The sequence below is a fragment of the Danio rerio genome, chromosome 16 (genome assembly GCF_049306965.1).
Source record: "Danio rerio strain Tuebingen ecotype United States chromosome 16, GRCz12tu, whole genome shotgun sequence".
Taxonomy (NCBI): Eukaryota; Metazoa; Chordata; class Actinopteri; order Cypriniformes; family Danionidae; genus Danio; species Danio rerio.
The window spans coordinates 34493797-34516430 of NC_133191.1; the positions used below are offsets into that span (position 1 = coordinate 34493797).

General features: G+C 34.9%; 1 protein-coding gene across 9 annotated transcripts in view; it reads right to left on the minus strand.

Moving 5' to 3' along the window:
* mroh1 (maestro heat-like repeat family member 1) overlaps window positions 1-22634 on the minus strand; it is a 139006-nt gene that overhangs the window by 22435 nt on the left and 93937 nt on the right. For 6 of the 9 annotated variants that reach the window (XM_073926127.1, XM_073926128.1, XM_073926129.1 and 3 more), the window contains 14 exons: window positions 19237-19381; window positions 18430-18473; window positions 16069-16210; window positions 15153-15205; window positions 12920-13027; window positions 11798-11917; window positions 9069-9191; window positions 8652-8798; window positions 6764-6790; window positions 6007-6129; window positions 3704-3783; window positions 3433-3571; window positions 3218-3313; window positions 3027-3131 (listed from right to left, as the gene is read on the minus strand). In XM_073926127.1, coding sequence (XP_073782228.1) covers window positions 3027-3131; window positions 3218-3313; window positions 3433-3571; window positions 3704-3783; window positions 6007-6129; window positions 6764-6790; window positions 8652-8798; window positions 9069-9191; window positions 11798-11917; window positions 12920-13027; window positions 15153-15205; window positions 16069-16210; window positions 18430-18473; window positions 19237-19381 — 1452 coding nt within the window. The remainder of the gene's footprint in view (window positions 1-3026; window positions 3132-3217; window positions 3314-3432; window positions 3572-3703; window positions 3784-6006; window positions 6130-6763; window positions 6791-8651; window positions 8799-9068; window positions 9192-11797; window positions 11918-12919; window positions 13028-15152; window positions 15206-16068; window positions 16211-18429; window positions 18474-19236; window positions 19382-22634) is intronic. The other 3 variants (XM_073926131.1, XM_073926130.1, XM_073926132.1) reach the window with 1 other exon arrangement.

Consider the following 22634-nt stretch of genomic DNA (forward strand, 5'->3'; position numbering starts at 1 on the left):
ATTGGTGACTCTTTATGTTTTACAAAGGTTTTACAAATCTGACTACACCTCGTACAGTACACCTCAATTCAGTTCTTAAACCACATAACTCTGACTCCCAATCTCTATCTCGAATTAAGTGCCACACACAGGGGTGCCTAAGACTCATTCATTCATTTATTTTCCTTCGGCTTAGTCTCTTATTTATCAGGGGTCACCACAGCAGAATGAACCACTAAATATTCCAGCATATTACGAAGCGGATACCCTTTCAGCCGCAGCTCAGTACTGAAAAACACGCACACACAATTCACAATTGCACTTATACACTAAGGCCAATTTTCATTCATTTTCTTGTCGGTTTAGTCCCTTTATTAATCTGGGGTCGCCACAGCGGAATGAACCACCAACTTATCCAGCACATTTTTACGCAGCGGATGCCCTTCCATCCGCAACCCTTCTCTGAGAAACATTCACACACACACACACACACACACACACACACACACACACACACACAAACACACACACACACACACACACACACACACACACACACACACACACACACACACACACACACACACACACACACACACACACACACACTACGGACAATTAAGCCTACCCAATTCACCTGTACCCTGTACCGCATGTCTTTGCAGGAAGAACATGCAAACTCCACACAGAAACGCCAATTGACCCAGCCGAGGCTCGAACCTGCGACCCAGCGACCTTCTTGCTGTGAGGCGACAGCACTACCTACTACACCACTGCGTCACCAGGCCAATTTTTGTTTACCTAATTTACTTATACCAGATGTCTTTGGACTGTGGGGGGAAACTGGAGCACCCGGAGGAAATCCACATGAACATGGGGAGAACATGCAAACTCCACACAGAAATGCCCGCTGGCCCAGCGACTTTCTGGCTGTGAGATGAGAGTGTTAACACATGAGCCACCGTGCCACCCATGCTTTTGAATGGTATTTGCAATTTACTGTACACACTCAGAAAAAAAAAGGTACAATGTTGTACCAAAAAAGGCACAAACCCTTGTAACTGGGGCAGTACCTTTTTATGAAACAGAATTAAACCTTAAGACAAAGAAACAAATTTGTACCATTGCAGTTTGTACCTTTAAGGACATGATTTGTACCAGGGGAAACCGAAATATACCTTTGATTTTTGAAAACCTGCAGATACAATATTGTACCCTCATCAAAGGTACAAATCTGATCCATAAAGGTACCACTACAGTGACAAGACACTTTGTACCTAACAGGGTCAAATGTGTTCCTTCAAGAACTATTAAAAGGCATTTTGCTATGTTCAAAATGCGTCAATTTATTTTCATTTAATATAAAACATCAAATACATTTTAAACAATATTTTTTAAAAAGTTTATATTTGTGTAAATGCACCTTTTACATTTACAATAAAGAATAAAAAAATACTTCAACATAAATCAAAAGATCTATTTTTTGCTAAACATTTCACAACTTTTCACAAAAATAATACTGAAACACATTCTCCCATGTACAATATAGAAAATTTTTTCTCCAATTTTCACGCAATACCTTTGTTATCACTTAAAAGTTTTATATATTTTTTTTATAAAAAGTTAATTTAATTTACTGAATTTTAAAATAGAAATGTAATTATGCAAAAGTATTGTAACGAGCACAATGTTTGATTAGTTTTACATTGATAAAATGTCTGCATGAACACTTTGCATATGCAGTGGAAAGCAAACGCCAAAAGGTGCGGATATCAATCATGAAACTGTATTTTGTCAGAAAATGCTCACCAAATGTTAATTGACAATGCCTTAAATGTTCAGCTAACAATACCCATAGTTTTGTTTTACCAGTTGTTTTGTCTTATAGAACTTAATAATTAATGTGTATGAGTTTCTTTAAACATGCTTTTAAATGATGGAAATTATTCATAAAATCACTTTTAGTCATAATTTATCATAGATATTGTAATAAAAGAGGAGTTGTTCAACACTTATGTACCTTTTTATGAGAACAACTGTGTACCTTCATTTAGGCTGTACCATAAAAGGTACAGAACAGTATCATAAGAGGTCTTTTCTACACCATATAAGGTACAACTTTTACAAAGGTACAAAACTGTTTCTTTAGGAACATTATTTGTATCACCATGTACCTTCTTTTCTGAGAGTGTAGTCAAATAATGTTTTTTAAAAAAAACTTTGCAAAGTATTTAGCTAAATGTATTTAAGAACTACAATAATTCTGCATCTACATTGGTAAAATATTACAACTTAATAAAACTGCATAAATGATTGCATTTTTAGACATGTTTATATCATAACATGATTATATTTTAGACAACAAAATACATTTTTTACTTCAGAAAGCAACATATAAATATAAACATACAGTATTCACTAACAGCCAAGTTAAATGAGCACTGTAAAAAAAAAAAGCTAGTAATCAATTTTGGTTGCAATAACTCTATAATTTTCAAATGCACTGTAAATTAACAATTGCAATTTTGCTGTATGGCTGTTCATTTCACGGTGGCGACCCCTGATGAATAAAAGGACTACGTCGAAGGAAAATTAATAAATGAATTGTGCTGTAAATCTACCGTATGCTGTTATATTTCGCACTGTTGTTGTATTTGCACTGTCATTTTATTTGCACTATCTGCATTTTGTACTGTCTGGAGCCAGCACCTAAGCTTTTCCCTCAACACAGCACACGTGCTGCTGATGATGTGACAATAAAAGTGATTAGATTTGATAAAAAAAACGGTGCTGTAAAACAACAGCACAACTGTAACTGTTTACAGTGCACATGTAAATATGACAGTATTACTGACAACCAAAAATGCAAATAATATTGTACATTTTACATCTTTTTGACAGATCAGCCTATGTTATTAGTTATCTGTTATTGAGGAAAATATGCATTGGAATGCCATGATTGACAAATCAGAATTCCAGACACAACAGTATTCCATAATGCCTTGTAATAAAAGCAGATATTGTACCATCTCCACACAAGTCTTTACCTTGACACTGAGATTGTCCAAGTAAAACTGCAGTAAGTGTGCCGTGGTCTTTACTGCCCTCTCCCTCTCGTGGTCCTGTCCTGAGCTCAGCCAGCTCTCTATATGCTGAGAAAAAGCCAAGGCACTCAATAAACCAGATTTATACAAAAGCACTACAAAACGGCACATAACTTTTACACTTTCTACTTTACCTTGAACACAGCCTGCAGACCGTCAGGACTCAGATCTCTGGCTAACACATTCCTTAGCAATTCATGAAGAGCGTTAAAAGTGTCTGAATATAAGACCTGAGGGGGGAAAAGCACTGCAGTGAAAAACATACTTTATATTTAAAGCATACAGGAGACGGAGAAAAGGGATGAAAAGTTCCAAGGGATGTGCATAAACATCTATATTTAATTCTGACCTCTCTCTGCTGTGGATCCAAAGCTTCTTCATCTTTCCCTTTATCTGGAGTGTCCGCAGTTGGAAGCCCGTATACACCATTCAAGCAGGTTTTTAGCAAATCAAAGTTCTCGTTTTCTGTTAAAGGAGGATCTAAGTTTCTGAAGGTAAGAGTTAAGTATTTAATCAACTGTGAGCATAAGAATTAGTTTATGTTTAAAAATAGCAGAGATGAGCACAAGGAAGATTAAAAATAGCACACATTAAGTTGATAAAGAAGACTGTCAGGATACATAAGGTTGGCACACGTGGTCAAAACAAGATAGCGAACGGGAGTCCGCATGACTTCTGGTGGTTCAGCTTTGATGAAATCCTGCAGGAAAATAAAAGACAATGTCAATCAAGTCACATGATGTCTCGTTCATCGAAATATTTAGTCACCTTGGAATTATAAGGTTCTATCTGCATTCTGAATGATTTTGAGATATTGAGCTTCAAAGTTTTTGCATTCCATAACAAACAGTACATGTGTAACACTTGTTTTTCAAAATAAAAAGTCTTACAATGTAAACAACATAAAAAAAAATCCCATAATGAAAATAAGTTTAATTTAATAAGAATACATGTCAATAACTCAATTTTGACTAAAATGTCAGATAGAACCTTATAATTCTAAGGTGACGATTTATTCAAATGAAACAGGTCTGTAAGATGTATACAATAATGTATATTAACCATGAAGGATTACTGTTATTTTGATTTTGATTGCATCAATTGTCTGATTTGTTAGTCTAACAATCGACTAAAAGCATTTATTACCAACGCTTTATTCTATTTTCAACTTTTTTAGATCTGTGTATTTAAAACATTGCTTTTACACTTCTTCCTCAAAAAAATAAATAAATCTGAGCTAAGACAAAAAACTCTCTATAACAATTATAATCCATACACTTTCTCTCTCTTTAAAATTTTATAGTATTCATTCATTTTTTTTTCAGTTTAGTTTCTTTATTACTCAGTGGTCGCCACAGCGGAATGAACCACCAACTTATCCAGCATATGTTCCATGCAGCAGATGCCCTTCCAGCTGCAACCCATCACTGGGAAACACCCACACACTCTCATTCACACACATACACTATAGACAATTTACCTTATCCAATTTATCTATAGCACACGTCTTTGGACTTGTGGGGGAAACCGGAGCACTTGGAGAAAACCCACGCGAACACAGGGAGAACATGCAAACTCCACACAGAAATGCTAACCCAGCCAAGGCTTGAACCAGCGACCTTCTTGCTGTGAGGCGACAGTGCTACCGACAGCGCAAACTTCTTTTATATTATTTAAAATATATAATATGAATTATCTTTTAACAAATTCTTCGACCATTTATTCTCATATTATTTTTGTTATTTGATATAATTTTCTTTCTTCCTCTCATTTGTCCATCCTTTCCAAACTCAAAACATACTAATGATATAAAGATCTGCATTTCGAACTCATAATAATCACACACCAATAACTCACATAATTACATGTACATTTAATCTCATTGATTGTGCTTTTGTTTTGTTTTGTCATTTGTTGTTAGACCTTCTGAATGTATACACAACCATTTTCTCCTATTGTCCAGTTTTTTTCCTCTTTTTTTCTTTTCCTGTATGTCCTAATTTGTCTTGAAAAGCAAAAAAACAAAAAACACTATTCAATTTTCTACTTGTTGTTTTTGCATGCCTTTTATCACTTATTTTGTCCTCATTTGTAAGTTACTTTGAATAAAACATCTGCCAACTGATGAAAAGTAAATGATCTTCAAGTTATCAGGTCCTGAGAAATTAAAATAAAGTTTTTTAATATGTCAGCATCAGTATATTAGTTTTAAGGATATCTATAAGCTAGTGTGCTCCAAAGCACATTAAAAAGCTTGCAGCTTTTCACTTCCACCTAACCAGATCAATGTTTTTTTTTTCTCATGTCACCTCATACTTCTCATTAAATTTTGACCAATCAAATGCTCTTTAGTATCTGACATGCCACGCCCCCTTAATAAGTAATTTCTCATTTGCTTTTCATTTGATGCAGTTGAGGTCAAACAGTCTCACTGTGAAAAAAAAAAAATAATAAATGCTACTAACTGTTTTTTTAAAGAGGATGGGATACTCTTTTTCTCCTTTTTCATGTTTCCGATGAGATTATGTCAAACATTGAATAAAAACACCCATTTCAAATTACTTTATTGGACCTTTAAAGTCAGCTTTAACCAGAAGTTCCTGACACTTTTCTTTCAGTATGTTTATGTACTTCCGACTGAAATTAAGTATTGAGTATTGAGTAGTTTGATTTTACACATTATTTCCTCATAGGAAACTAATAGTAAGAGGGACATGGTTAAGAATATTACGAATGAAGCTTTAAAACTGATGTCAACAGAGAAGTACCGCCACTACAAACACAAAAGCAAATAGTCAGAGTTTGAAGATTACCAAAACAAACTTTTTTTTTTCAGTAGATTAACGTGAAAGGATTAACTGTTTGCCCAAAGAATAACAATGTGTGCTAGCAAAATAAGCATTGTATATTGAAAACCTCTTACCGTCATAACCCCCATTAGCTCATGTTTTCGAGTGAACATGAAGCCCTGTTTACGAACACTGTTGCTGATGGCCTTGGCAATGAGTCCGACACTATGAATGAGACTAAGCTTCATAGTCAGGTCCTATGACGTGCCCACATACAGACATACACACATACACACAAAAACAGAGAAAACAACAAAAAGTATACAATCAAAGTGTGCTTGCCAAACGTTTGACATACTGCATGTCAATCAAACAGCAAAGCCAAACAATCCACCTAGAATTAGAGAAGCATTTTCTGGTCACAGTCACACCAAGCATGCTCATCATAAACAAATATACATGTAAACGTAGTTCTATAAAGGATTAAAATCACAATGTAGAACATAATTGTGATTCGATAGAAAAAGAGTTGAACTGATGAACCAAGCCACCTACAGAAAAGCCAGAAAACCAAGTGTCTGAAGGTTATCGTGTTAGTGAGCACTTTTTGAACTTCTCAAAAAAAAACAGTAAACTTATATTTACTAGTATGAAATGTCATCCTTATATTAACAACTAATATATATCTAGAGACCTTATAAAAACATAGATCAGGCTTTAAAAAACTCTGTAATAAAAAGATACCTGGGTGGTTTATGCATTTTTCTGAGAAGCTCAAAAGGTTATGCTGTAAAGATTTTGATTGCGGCATCAAGACTGAAGAGAAAGTGCGTTAAAGTTTAAAAGTCAAAGATGAGAGAAGGTCCTTATCATCAGTTTCCTTCACGGTACCTTGGTCTCTACTTTAATTCCCAGAACCTGTTTAACAATAAAAGTAATGTAACAAACATGAGAGAGAATCCATTACATTTACCAATATTCAGAAAGTTTTCACAAAGTTTGTGGTCCAGCATTATATCAAGTAACCTTAATTACTACATTTAATTTAATGGTTTTGTACAATGTACATATTATTTATACATGTTTTTACAATGTACTCACATTTAAAAAATTTATCTGCATATAACCACATCTGTAATTAATATCTGTAATAGGGGATATACAGAAGGACTTTTCAGTAACCTGGGTCAAACGCTTCCGGTGAACTGTATACAGCTACAAAATCAGCGTGTTTAAAGTCTGTTTTCTTTAAAAATCAACCATCTCCACTGTCTGATTCACAAACGATATAAAGTGGGTCTCAAAATGTACAAGAAGCACCATGTCTTTAAAATATTAACATTTATTTTACCCCAGTGTTTTAATGAAGTTTCTGCGCTTGCCTGCTGATCCTGACAGGCATGGGTGTGTAAATGGCTTTTCATCTCGTTTTACGCTTGAACAACTAAATGAATGTTGAATTCTATTTAAGTGATTGTATTTTAAATACATTATAACATCAATGCTGTAAAAGGAACTGTATCAAATTATAAAGTCACATTTACTGTTCAGCGGAAGTTTATCAAATTTTATGGAAAGAAACACTAGCTGTGCATATATCCCATTATATTTATAATTGCAACAAGTACATCTTAAGTCATCTTTAAACCACTGTATACTGTAAAAATGCTGGGTTCCACGCAATCGATTTATAGTGGGACAACTTGAAGGAATTAGGTTAACATATTATTTGTTACAAATTTAAGTAAATTGAACATAAAACAATCAAGTTGTCCCAAAATAAACTCAAGAATTGTGTTGTTTCAGCTTATTTAAAATAAATAATCTAAACAAACGTAACATAAACTTTTTTTTTTGAGTGTATAGCAACAAATCTGTCCTTTATCCATATCCAATCTCAACAGCAAGATAAGTGTTGTGCTGTACCAATATGAACACGATCAGTACATTGTACTTATTAAGAGCACCTAATATAAAGTGAGACAAACTTTGCCATACAAATGATTAAATATGTGTCCCTTTAGATACTGTATGTACATTGTAAGACAAACACAAATACCTTTAGTCTTTCATATATAAAACATCCGACTTTAGTGAATTCACAGACAAACTTCTAAAATCTATACCAAAAAACAATGAGCTAAACTTTGATATTTAAACTTGGAGTGCAGAAAACAAAATGAGTTACATGGTTCCCTAACAGTGAAATGATTTTAATTGCGCTATTACATTATGAATATTGATGAGACATGATTCAGCACTCATAGAAAATTAATGATCCTTGTCATTAAAAATCATTTAGATCAAACTGTCATAACCGCAGCCTCAAAAGCAGCCGAGTGAATCTCGTCAACAATACACTAGGACATTCAGAGGACTTATTTAAAGCACCTCACAGCAGCAACACATCATTTTTTTTTCACTTTTGTGCCTCGCTGCTGCAACAAACAACAAGAAATGATTAATGTATTATTTCTGATCAAATAAATGAGCTGTTCATCTAACATAATAGAACTACGGAGGCATGACCGTTTCGATGTTTCCAAAAAAAAGAAAACTCTGAATGCAAATGCAAGCTGACTCGTCAATATGTTTGATCCACTTTCCCAGATGAACGAGACTGTAGATTATAAATGTGTACATCAGCTAAAAGTTACTTTTGTCAACTTAAAGGATTACTCTAACATACTGACTAAATAAGACAAACCTCAAAGGAATAAATAAACAACCTTTTAGAATTTATAAATGCTGACAGGCAAACAAAAAAGTTGTGCTTTACCTTAGTGTTGAAGTTCTTGGAGATGTTTTGGAGAATGTCGCTATCGATGCGAGTGAGTAGTTGATCTTCTGGAGCGTGTAACGCAACATAGCCGTAACACAAAATGAGTGTGCTCTTCATTTTCTCCACGTCAACATCATTCTTATCCTGAAGGACAAAAAAGTGGCAATTTACATGTAGTATTTTAAGACATATATTACAATTACTTAATCTTTGCACTGCAAACCACTGTATATACAAAAGATTTGACTATTATTATTATACAATTATACAAAAAGTTTATTATACAATTATTATTACAAAAAATAACTCGATATGGTTAAACATAAAATTTAAAACAAATTTTAACCTCCCAATTTTAGAAATGAGATCTTTTTCATTAGCATTACGCAAACAACTCTATGAAACTCGTCCTACTTTGAGAAGACCAAATATCCCTGAGGCTTTTCTGAATGCATCAGACTTCCCAAACTCCTCCAGTTTCTCCAGAGTGCCGTCCAGATGGCTGCTGGCACACAGCCCGATTCCCATGGCAACACCCTGCCAACCAATTTTCACCTGTTACTTCCAGTATCGTAAATGAGCTTTTAAATAACTAAACAAAAAACTTTTGGATCAATTTTGCACCTAATTGTGTTGACAGTGTTGTCTATAACAGTTGTTGTGATAACTGGTAGTAGCTAGCAGACAGTAGAAGAATGACTTTAAAGTGGGTACAGTTAACTGATCATCTAACAATGGTCTACTGTATTTTCTGTAACATTCATTGGTTTCTGACACATACAACTTGCACTAACCGGCCACTTTATTAGGTACACCTTACTAGTGCCAGGTTGGACTCCCTTTTGCCTTCAGAACTGCCGTAATCCTTCGTGGCATAGATATTACAACAAACTGGAAATATTTCTCAGAGATTTTGGTCCATATCGATAGTAAATCCATGATGCGAATCTCGTGTTCCACCACATCCCAAAGGGAGGCCATTTGAGTACAGCGAACTCATTGTCACATTCAGGTCTGAGATAATTGTTGCCATGTGATTGGCTTGTTAGAAATTTGCGTTAACGAGCAGTTTGACAGGTGTATTAAAGTGGCCGGTGAGTGTATATCGCAAAGCCATTTACATTACACAGCTACCATCAAATAGGTCATGCAAGCTTAGACATTTGAACTGTGTTACAACCCTATATTGTCATGCTCCATCTGTCTCTCTGCTCTGCCTAGGAAGCATTTGATTTCCACTTCAGACTGACTGCTTCCTCCCGATTGGCCTACAGTATATTAAAAGCTGTGACACAACTTTCTTGGTGGCCTTCTTAGTTTGGTAACTCCTGCTTTGTGTTCTTTAAAATGTTTATATGTTGGATAGTGCAGATTTTTGTTTAATTTTATGTTAAAGTTTGTGATAATTGTAAATTAATAAAATACATCAAGTTATAATTTCAGAGTATTTGTACAAGTTGAGTTTCAAACTCTGGCCATTTGAAGCACAGTTACTTTGTGCACACGCACAGTCCACTAGGCTAGTGGTTCCCAAAGTGAGGGTCTTGGGACAATGGGGGCGTTTCCCTTGGCGAATTCCAATAATTAAAATAGTTTCATTAAACTATTAAAATTATCATATTTTATCATCAGCCTTCATTTTTTGAGACCCCTGGGGTGATTTCATTAAATTAAAGACACAGCAATAGCAACAGATGGTGCACATTGATTTTATAGGTTAAACTTTCTGTCACATTTTCTGCACTCACATATATATAAAAAAAAAAAACTGGCCACAACTGAACATGGAGGATGGTCTCAGAGTGGCGTTCTTCAAAATTAAACGATGAATAGATTTGGGCCTATTGGTGCGTTGTGTGCAAGGTTTATATATTTATAACCACCTGAGAGAATATTGGGGTTCGTGAGGCTGGCATTGTTGTTTTGGGGGTCACGGGCTGAAAAATTAGGGAACCCCTGCACTAGACTACATGAGATAGAGATTCTTTATGACCCTGTCAGTCAAACGCAGATTCGCTAGGTCTCAAAATGCTTCTGAAAAGGCCGATGCTTTGAATAGCTTTGCTCACGTAACCTGGGTGTTTTGAATCACCTTAGTCACGTGACCTGGGTGTTTCTAATCACCTTAGTCACGTGACCTGGGTGCTTCGGATAATGCTTCGAAGCAGTGTTTCGAAACACTTGCGCTTCAGGATCGAAACGTCAGTTTTATGTCAGCCATCCCTACTTTTCTGCCCGTTGACACTGATTTTTTGGATTGTCCCTCAAATGCAGTTGCTTGTTGTGTAAATAGTTTGTAAATAGTAAAGATAATGTTGGAATAGTAAGAAGTCTAAAGCCAGTTTATTTGTAAAACCTTTTGATCTGTTTTTTTTTGTTAGTTGTTTTTTGTTATTTAGGGTAGTTAATTGTATTTTCTTTTCTTTTCAACAGGTAAGGTAAGCTTAAAATAAAGAAATCTGTTTGTTATTTTGGCCTTGTTAGCTGCCAAATTCAAACCACAAATATATTTGATGTCATATTTTCAGTTTTGTCTTTTATGTTGTGCACCTTCCCTAGACAGTGCATAACAAGAGATTGGTGGCTTTTCCATTGACTGTATGCTCTATTAGACTCTGTGAGACTATTTACTTTGCTCATTTAGAGAACCCAGAAAACTAGAAAGGTATTAGTATAGATTATTTCAGTACACACTGGTTATTTCAGTTTTCTTTGAATAAATTCATTATATTATACATGTATATTTTTACATTTTTATTGTGGAGTAAGAGGAACTTTAAATACATATTTACTCTGGAGTGTTTAAAATGTTTGTAGTTTTCTTTATATTTTACATTATTTGTGAATGTGATAAAAATGAGACCTGTCTACCAGATGTGACAGAGCTTTTTTTCTTCTTTTTTTCTATCAATAATGCAATTTTTTAACTAGTTTGGGTTAGGTGCATCTTTCTAGAAAACATGGGAGTCAGTTTGGTTTATTTTCCTAATATTTGGTTTAGTGTGTGGAAAAAAGGGATGACCTATGAAATTATTTTGTTGTGCTGTCATGCATTAACAAGCTGTTTGACTCTCAGAACAACTCTAATTATGCCTATATGAACTTGTGAAGTGTTTAATGTACAAGCGCTCAGAGCCATGTACCGTTCTCTCCACTGCATCATTGTGACGAGTGTTGATCAGGATCTCCTGCAGCTGTTTCCTGACCAGCTCTTTATTATAGCACTGCTGAAGAATCACACCAACACACCTATACAAAAAACTCTGGAAAACAGAGAAGGAACAGTTTATCAAATAGATATAAAATAGAGTTTATCAGAATAAGCAAGGGCATTGAGTTATATTCACATTCAACCGCTTATTTAGTTTGGGCAAACAGTGATATTCATTAAAGAGATGAACATTTTATCACCATATATATTATGAATTTCTTCCTTCTGCTGAACAGAAAACAAGATATTCAGAAGAATGTTGAATAAAAGCAGATACTGCAAAGAAATATAATGTAATTATTTAACGAGTGCCGATCACGACCCTTTAAATTATACTGTTTACAAGAATAACGCAGCAAACTTTAAATACCGCAAGAGCGCAGTGTACTCTACACTACTGAACTAAAAGCAGCCGCTGATATAAATAGTAGGAACAAAAATGTTTTTTATTTCAACATTCTTCAGAATACCTCCATACCTTCCTGTGTGTTTAACAGAAAAAAAACACATCAAACATGTTTGGAACATGTGGAGGATAAGAAAATGATGGCACAATACTCATTCATTTTTGGGTGAACTATCCCTTTAAGCAGGCTATACATATAAAAACCAGAACAATATTCCTGATTTACATATTTGTATTTATTCTCAATCTCAAACAAGTTCTTACCAGGGAAGCATTTAATGCTTCAATACCATGAAACTGTTTACTTATACAGCTCTTATCTACAAATTAATTTAGATATTTCACCCTAAAATGAAAATTTACTGACCATTTATTCACCCGCAAGTGGTGAAAAATACTATAGAAATCAACGGATACCAAGTTCTTCAAAATAAAATTGGTGCTTAACAGGCAAAATAAATTTAAAAATGTCTGAAATGTGAAGGGCGAGTACAGGATGATGAATTTTGCAACAGCTGGAATCATAATGATGAAATTTTATCTGAGTAAATGTGCAGCCCAACTGAAACAAATAGTCAGACTGATCACTTTCTGTCATTAAAAGATGATTTATAATACAAAGAGTCACAGATGGATTTGTGAACTGACCTTCTCCTCCAGAGAGTTGTTGTAGGTAGGAAGGTATCGTGTGGCTTCTACTGCAAGCTGATTGGTCCACCTGCTGTCGTCAATGGTTGCCAGAGTTTTAGACAGGAGCTTCAGAATTCACAAGCAGAAGGCACAATCCGATCAATCACAATGGACATATTTGGACAAGAGGATGTACTGTGTAAATGGTCCTCCAGTCAATGTTTTACTTTTAGCTAAGGCCACATGTTACTTTAGATTTTATTATGTTGCATTAAGTGCATTTGACATCAATTTTAAAACAGCCTGTGTTATACAGCCATTACCAACTGTGTGAAAAATTTATTTGCAGGTGCACTTTTGCATAATGATCTAGGCATTTTAATTTATTAAACGACGATTAAAAAGTTATATACAGTATGAATGTGAGTAGTATGAATTATAATCTGCTATTTGTCATTATCACTATTGGCATCAGTTGCGTCGCTTCACTCCCATTCATAATTCTATCCACTAAAAAACATTGCAGTGGGTTGATCATAGCAGCTTGACATATTCAAAACAAAAGAGTTCAATATGCGCGCACACAAAAGACACGATAAGTGAACAGCCTCTTCTCATCACATTCAAAAGATACCTTCACTCCCGATGCTGCACAAAAAAAAATTCTGTTTAGCTTGTTTAGCCTGAGCGGGGCTACTGTGTTTTTGGATGCCAGTGTCCTCCTTGGGGATGAGTATTGTCCTAGAATGCTTTCTCTGTTCAAGGGCAAGAACAAGTTGCTGGTTGAGCTAAAAGCAGTCGAAAGTCCTTTAGACCACATTCCAAAGCAATATTTTAGTATTATGAATTTTATTTTTGAAATTGAAGTAATGTCTGTATTTCCACTTGAAGAAGCAAACACTCTTGACAGCAGCTATTTCAGCTCCCGTTCTCCAACAATTTAAAAATGCGTACCTAATTAGTTGACATTACAGCAGAAAACGTAATTAAAAAAATTTTTTTTTCTGCCAAAAACTGTATTTGTAATGCAAGCAATGCAATTACATTGACTTTAGTAACTGTAATCAAATTTCACATATTTAAAATGTAATTTGTTACATTACTGCGTTCGTCAAAAATGTAATTAGAATACAGTAATGCATTACTGTGGAATGTGTTATGTAACGGAGAGTGACAGATGCTATGGTCTTTAGCCTCCTTGGTAGAGCAACCAACTCCCATACTCGATACCAGCTTGGAGCGGGTTGGGTGGCATAGATTACGTTGGTGCTGTGACCCTGATGGGAGTGAGGTTTAGGGGGGTGAGTGTAACGGAGGCCAGCTATTAAGTTCTGTGTGGGTAAACCTCACTCCTCTGACCTCTAAACATGCTCTAGTGACAGACGCTAGAGACTATGGACTTAAGCCTACTTGGTAGAGCAACCGACTCCCATGCTGAAGGTTGCCGGTCCGATACCAGCTCGGAGCAGGTTGGGTGGTGTAGGACCGGCGAGGTTACAGTTAAACCCAACTCTGTTTTTCGCACTATGTTTTTTAAATACTATGAATTCGGACATACTACTCTGCTGGCATACTGTTTTAACATCCTATATAATATGGATTGCCAGATTATTTATAGGTTGCTAAGTGGAAGTGAGTCTGTTTTCATGTATTCTTTGTTTTTGAACAAAGGAAATATTTGATTGCTGTCCATATCGCTGTTTACATTACACTTGCATTGCCAAGGCAACTACTGAGACATTTGTATTACATACCAGAGAACTCCATTATCAGCAACACTTTGGAAAATTAAACAGTATCTGTGGTGACTTGCATGGAGCAGCACAGTGGAACAGTTAAGTAAAGTGAACCATAGCGATAGTGGAAAAGGAACTATAGTTTGTCCACAAAGAATGAGTAGTCAAAGTTGCAAAAAGAATTACAGTAAGGATAAATTAAGTGAAAATAATAGTCTATTAAATGTTTACATGACATATCATTACTTTTATGGGAAAGAAAAAGCATAGTGTGCATGTATTGAGCACAGTGTGCATGTACTGAGTTCCTATGTGCACCATCAAATGGAGTTAACTTTGTCAGGCAGTGCATTTAACTGTGTGTGTCACTAAAATACTGTACATTATTATTTATTTATTTATTTATTTTTATTTATAATTTTTTCATAATTAATGATGTTGGTATTCCTGTAGAATTCCTGATAGCATTTTTAATAATGCAACTCATTTACAAATTCATTAACATTACTACAGACCTGAAGTAAACTTTCATCCCATTTCTTTTTATCCAGAGAATCTTCAGTTGATTCTGGAAGACACATGAAAAACAAATCACTCAGCCAAACAATCAAAGCAAACTCTGGAAAAAGTCTAAGCTAATGGAATACCCTGTATATCTCTTTAATGCTGCACCGTGTAATTATCTTGGAAGAGTCACTGAACGTGAAATACGAAAATTTCTCAAATTTAAATATGGCTTTGGCAGTGTCTTGAAAACATCTGGTTGTCTTGTGAGTCTCTAAGGGCAGGTGGTAGTGCTTTTGGAAGACACTTGATAGGCTTCATTGAAACCTCATTATATCAGTCTCTGCTTTGACTGAATCTGACAGAGCTAGTCTGAAGAACCTGTGAAATATTAGTTACTGGACAAATATCTACTTTCTATTATTATTGAATTATTGTTTCCTTGCAAAGGCCATCAGGTTATGTAGACGCCATTGCTCATGATCATCAGTTTCAAGATGGCTGGACTATTAGGAACATTGTGTAATGCTGAAGCGATGTTGTGACCAATAGGTGACGTGGTCTATTGATCTTGTGAATGCACTAAAACAGTTGTATTCACCTTATTCTCAGCTGTCGAGCGGGCGCTGCGATTTGAATCTTTTTGTCTCGCGACTTCCGGTCACATTCACTTCCATTCATTTTTTGACGTTAACAACTGCTCGTTACGCTGCTTGATGTTGCAATTTAATATTTTCTTATTATATTATGCTACTTGGTCTGTGTAGTGATGCAAACATTTGTTTGTTGAGCAAGTAGTTTGGCCATTTTCTGCCGTTTATTATTCCTAGTCATTTCTCCCATAGGCGACTGAATCGGAAGTTCTAAGACAATCGCGAAAACAGGCGCACTTCCGCATTTTAGAATAAGGTCAATATTTGAACAAACCTTCAAGATAACTGAGCAGCTTTGGAATCTCATTTTCCCAGAGCGTCTCGGCTTTGGGGTGAATGTTAGGGCTGATAGCATTGAGTAGACTCAGCGAAGGAGCGCCATGTCCTCTGTATCGAAACGGGAACGAGGCATTCACCTGAGGACAGTGTGAAAAAATCATTTTACACTTTCAATAATGACTAAATGAGACAGTGATTTAAAACTGTATGACATGAAATGTATGGTCAAATAAAATTTAATTAAATCTATTAAAAATCCAGTCGAACAGACATTAGCGATGTTTCCATCCAAAAGTGCATATTAACTTTATGCGCAAAACTGGAATATCGCATATAAGACGTGCAATAAAGCAGCGTTTCCATCAAACGAGTCAAAAAAAAAAAATCGTCACTTCCTGATTAACTGGCTCCAAATATCAACAGTAAAAACAGAATTTGCTGTGGTAGAAGAAGCTGCGTGAATCTTTTCTTTATTTAATAAATTCCACTTTGAATAGATGTTTAGCTGAAATAAACTCTGGCTTTCAGCTAACATTTTTAAATGAAATGATGACAAAACTGAAGCCCTACTCATTGGGATTAAAAGTGTTTTGGATAAATCAGAAAATCTTACAATAGATATTGATAATAGCACAATTCGTCCCTCTGTGCAGGTCAAGAGCTTGTGTCATCTTGGATAGCACCACTTCTTTATCAGCTTCACTGGATTTAGGTAAAGAGTAATATTGATTTTAAAAAATCTACTTCTCACTTTCAAGGCACTTTATAATCTTGCTCGTCAATATCTCTCCAAACTTCTCGCACTCTTAGATCAACCAACTCTTTCTCCCTGGTGCCACCTCGCACTCTATTAAGCACAATGGGAGCCAGATCTTTTAGCTCCACAGCTCCTCGGCCATTTACAAATTAAATGAATAATAATAATTATTATTATTATTACTTGCGCCTTGGAATATGATGCCGACACACAATGAATGTGTGGTGGCATTTGAAGGCATGAGCACAGATACTCTTGACAGTTCTGGAGGTCTTAATAATGTAATAACCCTAATACTGAAATGGTTAAAGTGTTTTAGAATGACCAAAACAACATTGTAGATGTTTTACAGTGTGCTCAGCCTGCTGGTTTGTCCATTCACACATTTTCATCATCACATGATCTCATAACCAAATCACATGACATTTTCTAATTCAAATACTGGAAATTGTTCAGTAAAAGCGTTTCCATTGAAGTTCATGCACATCTTTTCTTATCGAATAAAAAGTTTATCCTACTCAGTTATGCATACATTTTTTTGCGTATTTTCAAAATGTATACGCACCATGCTGTTTCCATCAACCAATGTTTTATGCGCATATACAAAATGTGCATAATAATAGGTGGATCGAAATGTAGCTATTGTTAGTTTGACACCAGCATTATGATGAGTAGAGTTGTGGGCCTTTTTTTTTTTTTTTAAATGTGTTTAAAAGAAAATCTTAAGCTCACCAAGACTATTTAATAAAAAAAAAAAAAAAAAAAAAAAAAAAATATATATATATATATATATATATATATATATATATATATATATATATATATATATATATATATATATATATATATATATATATATAATAAATACTATTTAATAAAAAATACACATATATACATATATATAATTATTCTGCAATAATTTGATATTTATTCATTTGGCAAAAAATCTGAATGTATATATAGTCTGAGAAATCTTTTTACATAAATCTCATTTTGCATGCTCTCTTATTTAAAGTTAAAAATATAAACTCATGAAACACTTGGCTTTTGAGGCATATTTTTTCTAGGACATTACATTAATGTTTTCTTGTTTTGTATATGGAAAAACAAATATTGAACAAAACACAATTTCTTTTTCCCATAACTTCATTGTGTATTTTTGACCCTTTTACCACAGTAAAGCCCAAAGTGCAGTTTTTTGTGTGTTTGTAGCTTACTAGAGTCAAGAACTGTTACAATTTAAAGTTAGGTAAGTGTAAATCCCCAAAAGTGAGCGCTGGCTCACTTTACATTTGGTTTAAAATTGTTTTGTTTTTTTTTCTATGGACTCTTAACTGTTACTTTTGATAAATTTCGAACGTTCCTCAATCAAAAATTATATATATTTTAAAAATATGTATTATAAGAGATTGGCACTGTTTCATTTCAATAAAGAAAGCTGAAATATCAAATTAAACAAAAATATTTGATGCAACAATTGACACAAATCAGGTATTAAATATTCCAAAGACAAAAGTGTAATATGTTTACTTTGTCTTAGGTGAAACTGAGCGTGATCTAATTGGAAAAAACAGCAACAATTCTAAATTGAACACTTACCAAGAGTCGAATCAACAGGATATATTGTGAAGGAAGACTAGAGCCTGCAGGAAGAGGAGGAAAAAAAGTAGTAAGACAGAGAGAGGAGGAGGCCAGACAAGGGTAACCCATTAGCACATGATCCAAAAGCATTACAATTAACGAACAAATAATCACTGAACCTGGGACTTATTTGTCCTGCTGGAGTTCAATTTAATCACTGTCAGCATTAAAAAAAACAATTACCCTCTGCCCCAAAAACTTTATTCCGTTGATAAATACCAGTTTTCATTTGACTAATTAGAAACAGACTCAGCAGGCAAAGCAAATGACTCGCAATAAAAACAAAACGTCTGCAAGTCCAATTTAGTTTCAGGCCAACGATGGAAAAAAACGTAGGCTGCTGGATTTGCTGTACTGTTGAGGAGACAGAAAGTGTAATTTCAGGCTGTCTTCAGGTCAGACTATGGAAAAGCTCTTAGTCTGGCTTAATGACATCATGATCGTGTGTGTGTGTGTGTGTGTATACATCGTTTATGTGGTTTACAAGGACACAAAATTGCATAAAGACATGGCTATGACCTAGTTGTACTCTTTTAAGGTGGTTGTCCTTATTAAGGCATGTCCTCTAAATTCAATATGCTTAAAATCAACAAGGTCTTTTGATATTTTTTCCAAACTCTGCCGTAGGTTTCCCTTGAGGATTGGGTTTATGGGTAGAGTAAGGCTATATATTAAGTGGTTTTTACAGTTAAAAGTACATTACCTCTCTGAAACTTTCTCGCAAACTATAAATGTGTGTGCATGTGAATGTGTTTGTTTCCACACCTTGTGCATTGAAGTCGATCATAAAGTTGGGTTCTTGTGTCGCTCGCTTCTTATTGGCCAGCAGAATTAAACTTTTGCACAATGGGGTGGTGGCGTTGGCATACTGATTTGGGGTCAGGTAGCAAAGCAACATCGGCCACAGAACCTACAAAAGTGCAAATGACAATCACTTAATTCCAATGTACAGAAAGTACTGTCTATGCAGAGAAAAACAAAACATCTTAACACAGATTATGTAGGACAAATACATAACTTAATGAATGTACTGTAGAATTAGTTTATTAAATTATTTCATATTTAATAATAAAATGTAATATTACATAAATTAGACATAAAGAATAAAGATATTTATGGAATATAGAATATAATCAACACATATTACATTTATTTGATATGCATTATAAAATAAAACTAAATGCTAAATATATTTTATAGTATACACTTTTATAGAATATCTACAACTGAAATTCTGTAAAGTATATTTATTATTAGACTTTGCACAGACACTAGAATTCTCAGTTGATAGTCAAACTATTTGTAATGATATCTGCAAAACAGCTGTAAAAACAAACGCTGAATCAAAACTTTAAAATCCTGAATCAATATTGCATTTACTTTCGCACGCAGGAGGAAGGATTACACCATGGCTGAAGTATTTCTTTTAGACATGTAATGTTATGCTTTAATAGTATTTTAGTCATGCAAAGCTTCTGTAGAATTTGTTGTTTTATGAATGGATTATATGCACTGAAGTGTTATTAACCCATTGAAATAATTACTGTGAAAGATTGATGTGACTATTTTCAATTTCATTAGGGACATTTTATAGCATCGATAGTGTCGATTTTTATTTAGTTTAACAACAAAACATCAGTAAATAGCACTATTCTGCCTAGGCTGCTTTACTGAGCTGAAGTTGGTTTTATATTCACATTGGGTCACTTTTGAGCAATGACAACCTGTAACACGCTCCCTATTTTTGTTTACCATGCTACTCTGAATATTCGGTCTGAAATAGCATGCAAGTATGGCTTAGTAATAAAGGTAATTCTTGCACCCCAGGGGCATACAGTAGTCGCTATAGGACAAAGCGTGTGAGAGAGGGAGACCAGCGATCCTTGCATGCATGAAATATTGCACATTATGACAAGTTTTGCTTGCTACACAACTGAAATGTTTTAGATATAATACAGTTTTTTCGATCAGAATTGTAGTTTATAAATTACAATAAAGTTTTCTAGTTGGCGAATTACATGATCTAGTGGGTTTCTGTCATCTTTATTGTGCGCGTGATTTAAGGAGGCATGGCTTTGGACGTCAGGGGAGGGACTGCTTTTCAAAGATATTATGTTAGCATTTAGGCAGATCACCTACTGCCCCTTTAAAACTTTAATAGACATTAAATAGCAAACCCCACGTCCAATAGATGCAAGTCTATTTGCATTTTGTTTCTTTAATTAAGAAAGTCTCATATTTCAAATTATATTAATTTAATTGGGAAATTTATATTACATATACATGTCAATTTTATTTAAATGTGGACATGACTTTATAGGCTTCAGTTCGAACAGGAAGCGCGAGTAAACACAACCATTTCTTCCTCTTTACTACTAGTCATAGCACAGAATAAACATGATCTCATGACTCATGCAATCACTCAGTCAAGAGTTTTAACCACAGAATGTTTAAATGACTCTGGTACAAGTAAACACTACCATTACAACTATCCTGAATGCTAAAAAAGTATTTTAAAAAATAATAATAATAAAAAATTCCAAACTCCAAATGACTCTAAATGCAAAACAAATCCTGATCAATCCCAAAAACAAAGCATAAATCTAAACCAACAATAAATCACATAAAAGACTAAACTGAGTGTTTCAAAACAACATGCTAACAAGAAAGACACACACATGAAAAAAAAAAAAAAAAGTTTGGCTGGATGTGCATCTCCTGACATTTTCCTGGTTATCATTCTAATGGTTTTTGGCGAAGGGAATGGAAGCAGTCTCATCGGCACATAAACTGTCTTTGTCTGTTTGCCGTGGAGAGATCCCTGTCAACGGCTTGCTGTTGATGTTGGGACGCTAGCAGGGAAAAAAGGCTCTAATATTTCTCTAGACGCTCTTTCTTACAAGCGGCAGTGCTGGGCTGAGGCTGCTGACTTTGGCTGTGAAGATGATGGACTGCGCTGAATGACGGCAAAGCCCATCTCTCACTATAGACTTTCATTGAGTTGTCTTTAGGATAATAAGATGCATTGCAGATGTGCATGTGTCTGATTTCAGTGCCAGCAGGACTCAACCGCCACAGGCACTGATGTTCCCTCTGGTATTTAGAAAAGCGGGTTATCAATATAGTTTTCCAGTAATTTTAATTGACTACATTTGGTCCCCATCACACAAAATCAGGTCAAAATTTTGGGGGTCAACCATTGATTTCACAGATATATGGAATATATCAAATTCATTTATTAGGGCATAAAATAATTTTTTTTTAAATGCAAAAACAGCTGCACTACAGTAACACGGGGGGGGAGGTGAATAGTCAGGGTTCTACAGCTTTCAGTCAGATTTAGGTACTTTACAAGCACTTTACAGGTGCATTTTCAAACTTTTACAGCACTTTACAGTAGTGGTGTAACGGATCACAAATCTCATGGTTCGGATCACACTACGGTTTTTGAGTCATGGATCGGAGCATTTTTCAAATCAGCAAAGTAGGAAGGAGACAAATGTCATTAGTTTTTTTTTTTCTATTTATACAAAAATATCACTGCAAAAAACATTGGTTTTAACCAACATAACTTAGAAGCTATAATTTTAATAAAAATAAAAATCAAGTGAGAACCTGCTGAAAAAAAGAAAAATAGTCAATCCAAAAATGACCTTTGCTACTGTTGCTGATAATGCTAAATATAGAAATCTAACATCTTGAACAACATATTTTTTTTTAATTAATGATTCAAAAATTCACACATAAAACTTCATGTTTCATAATAGATGGATCATTTTTGAAAACCTATTCAGTGACATAAGTTTGATGGTTGTTTGTCGCCACTCATTGGTTACACAATGTAACTGCTACAACATTCACCATCGTCAAGTTCTATTTATTCATTTTCTTGTCGGCTTAGTCCCTTTATTAATCCGGGGTCGCCACAGCGGAATGAACCACCAACTTAAGCCTAGTTCACACTAGAGGATTTTAAGCCTGATTTGAGCTCGATTTGGAAGTTAACGAGCTCGCCGACAGATCGGGCTGTGTTCGGGAAGAAATCTGCGGGTGCTCGGCGCTCGGCGCTCTTTATGTGTAAACTACTGAACAACGCATCAACGAGGCTCGCTGACGCGTCGCCGACACCTCGCAGACGGAAATCCAACATTCAGCTTGCTAAA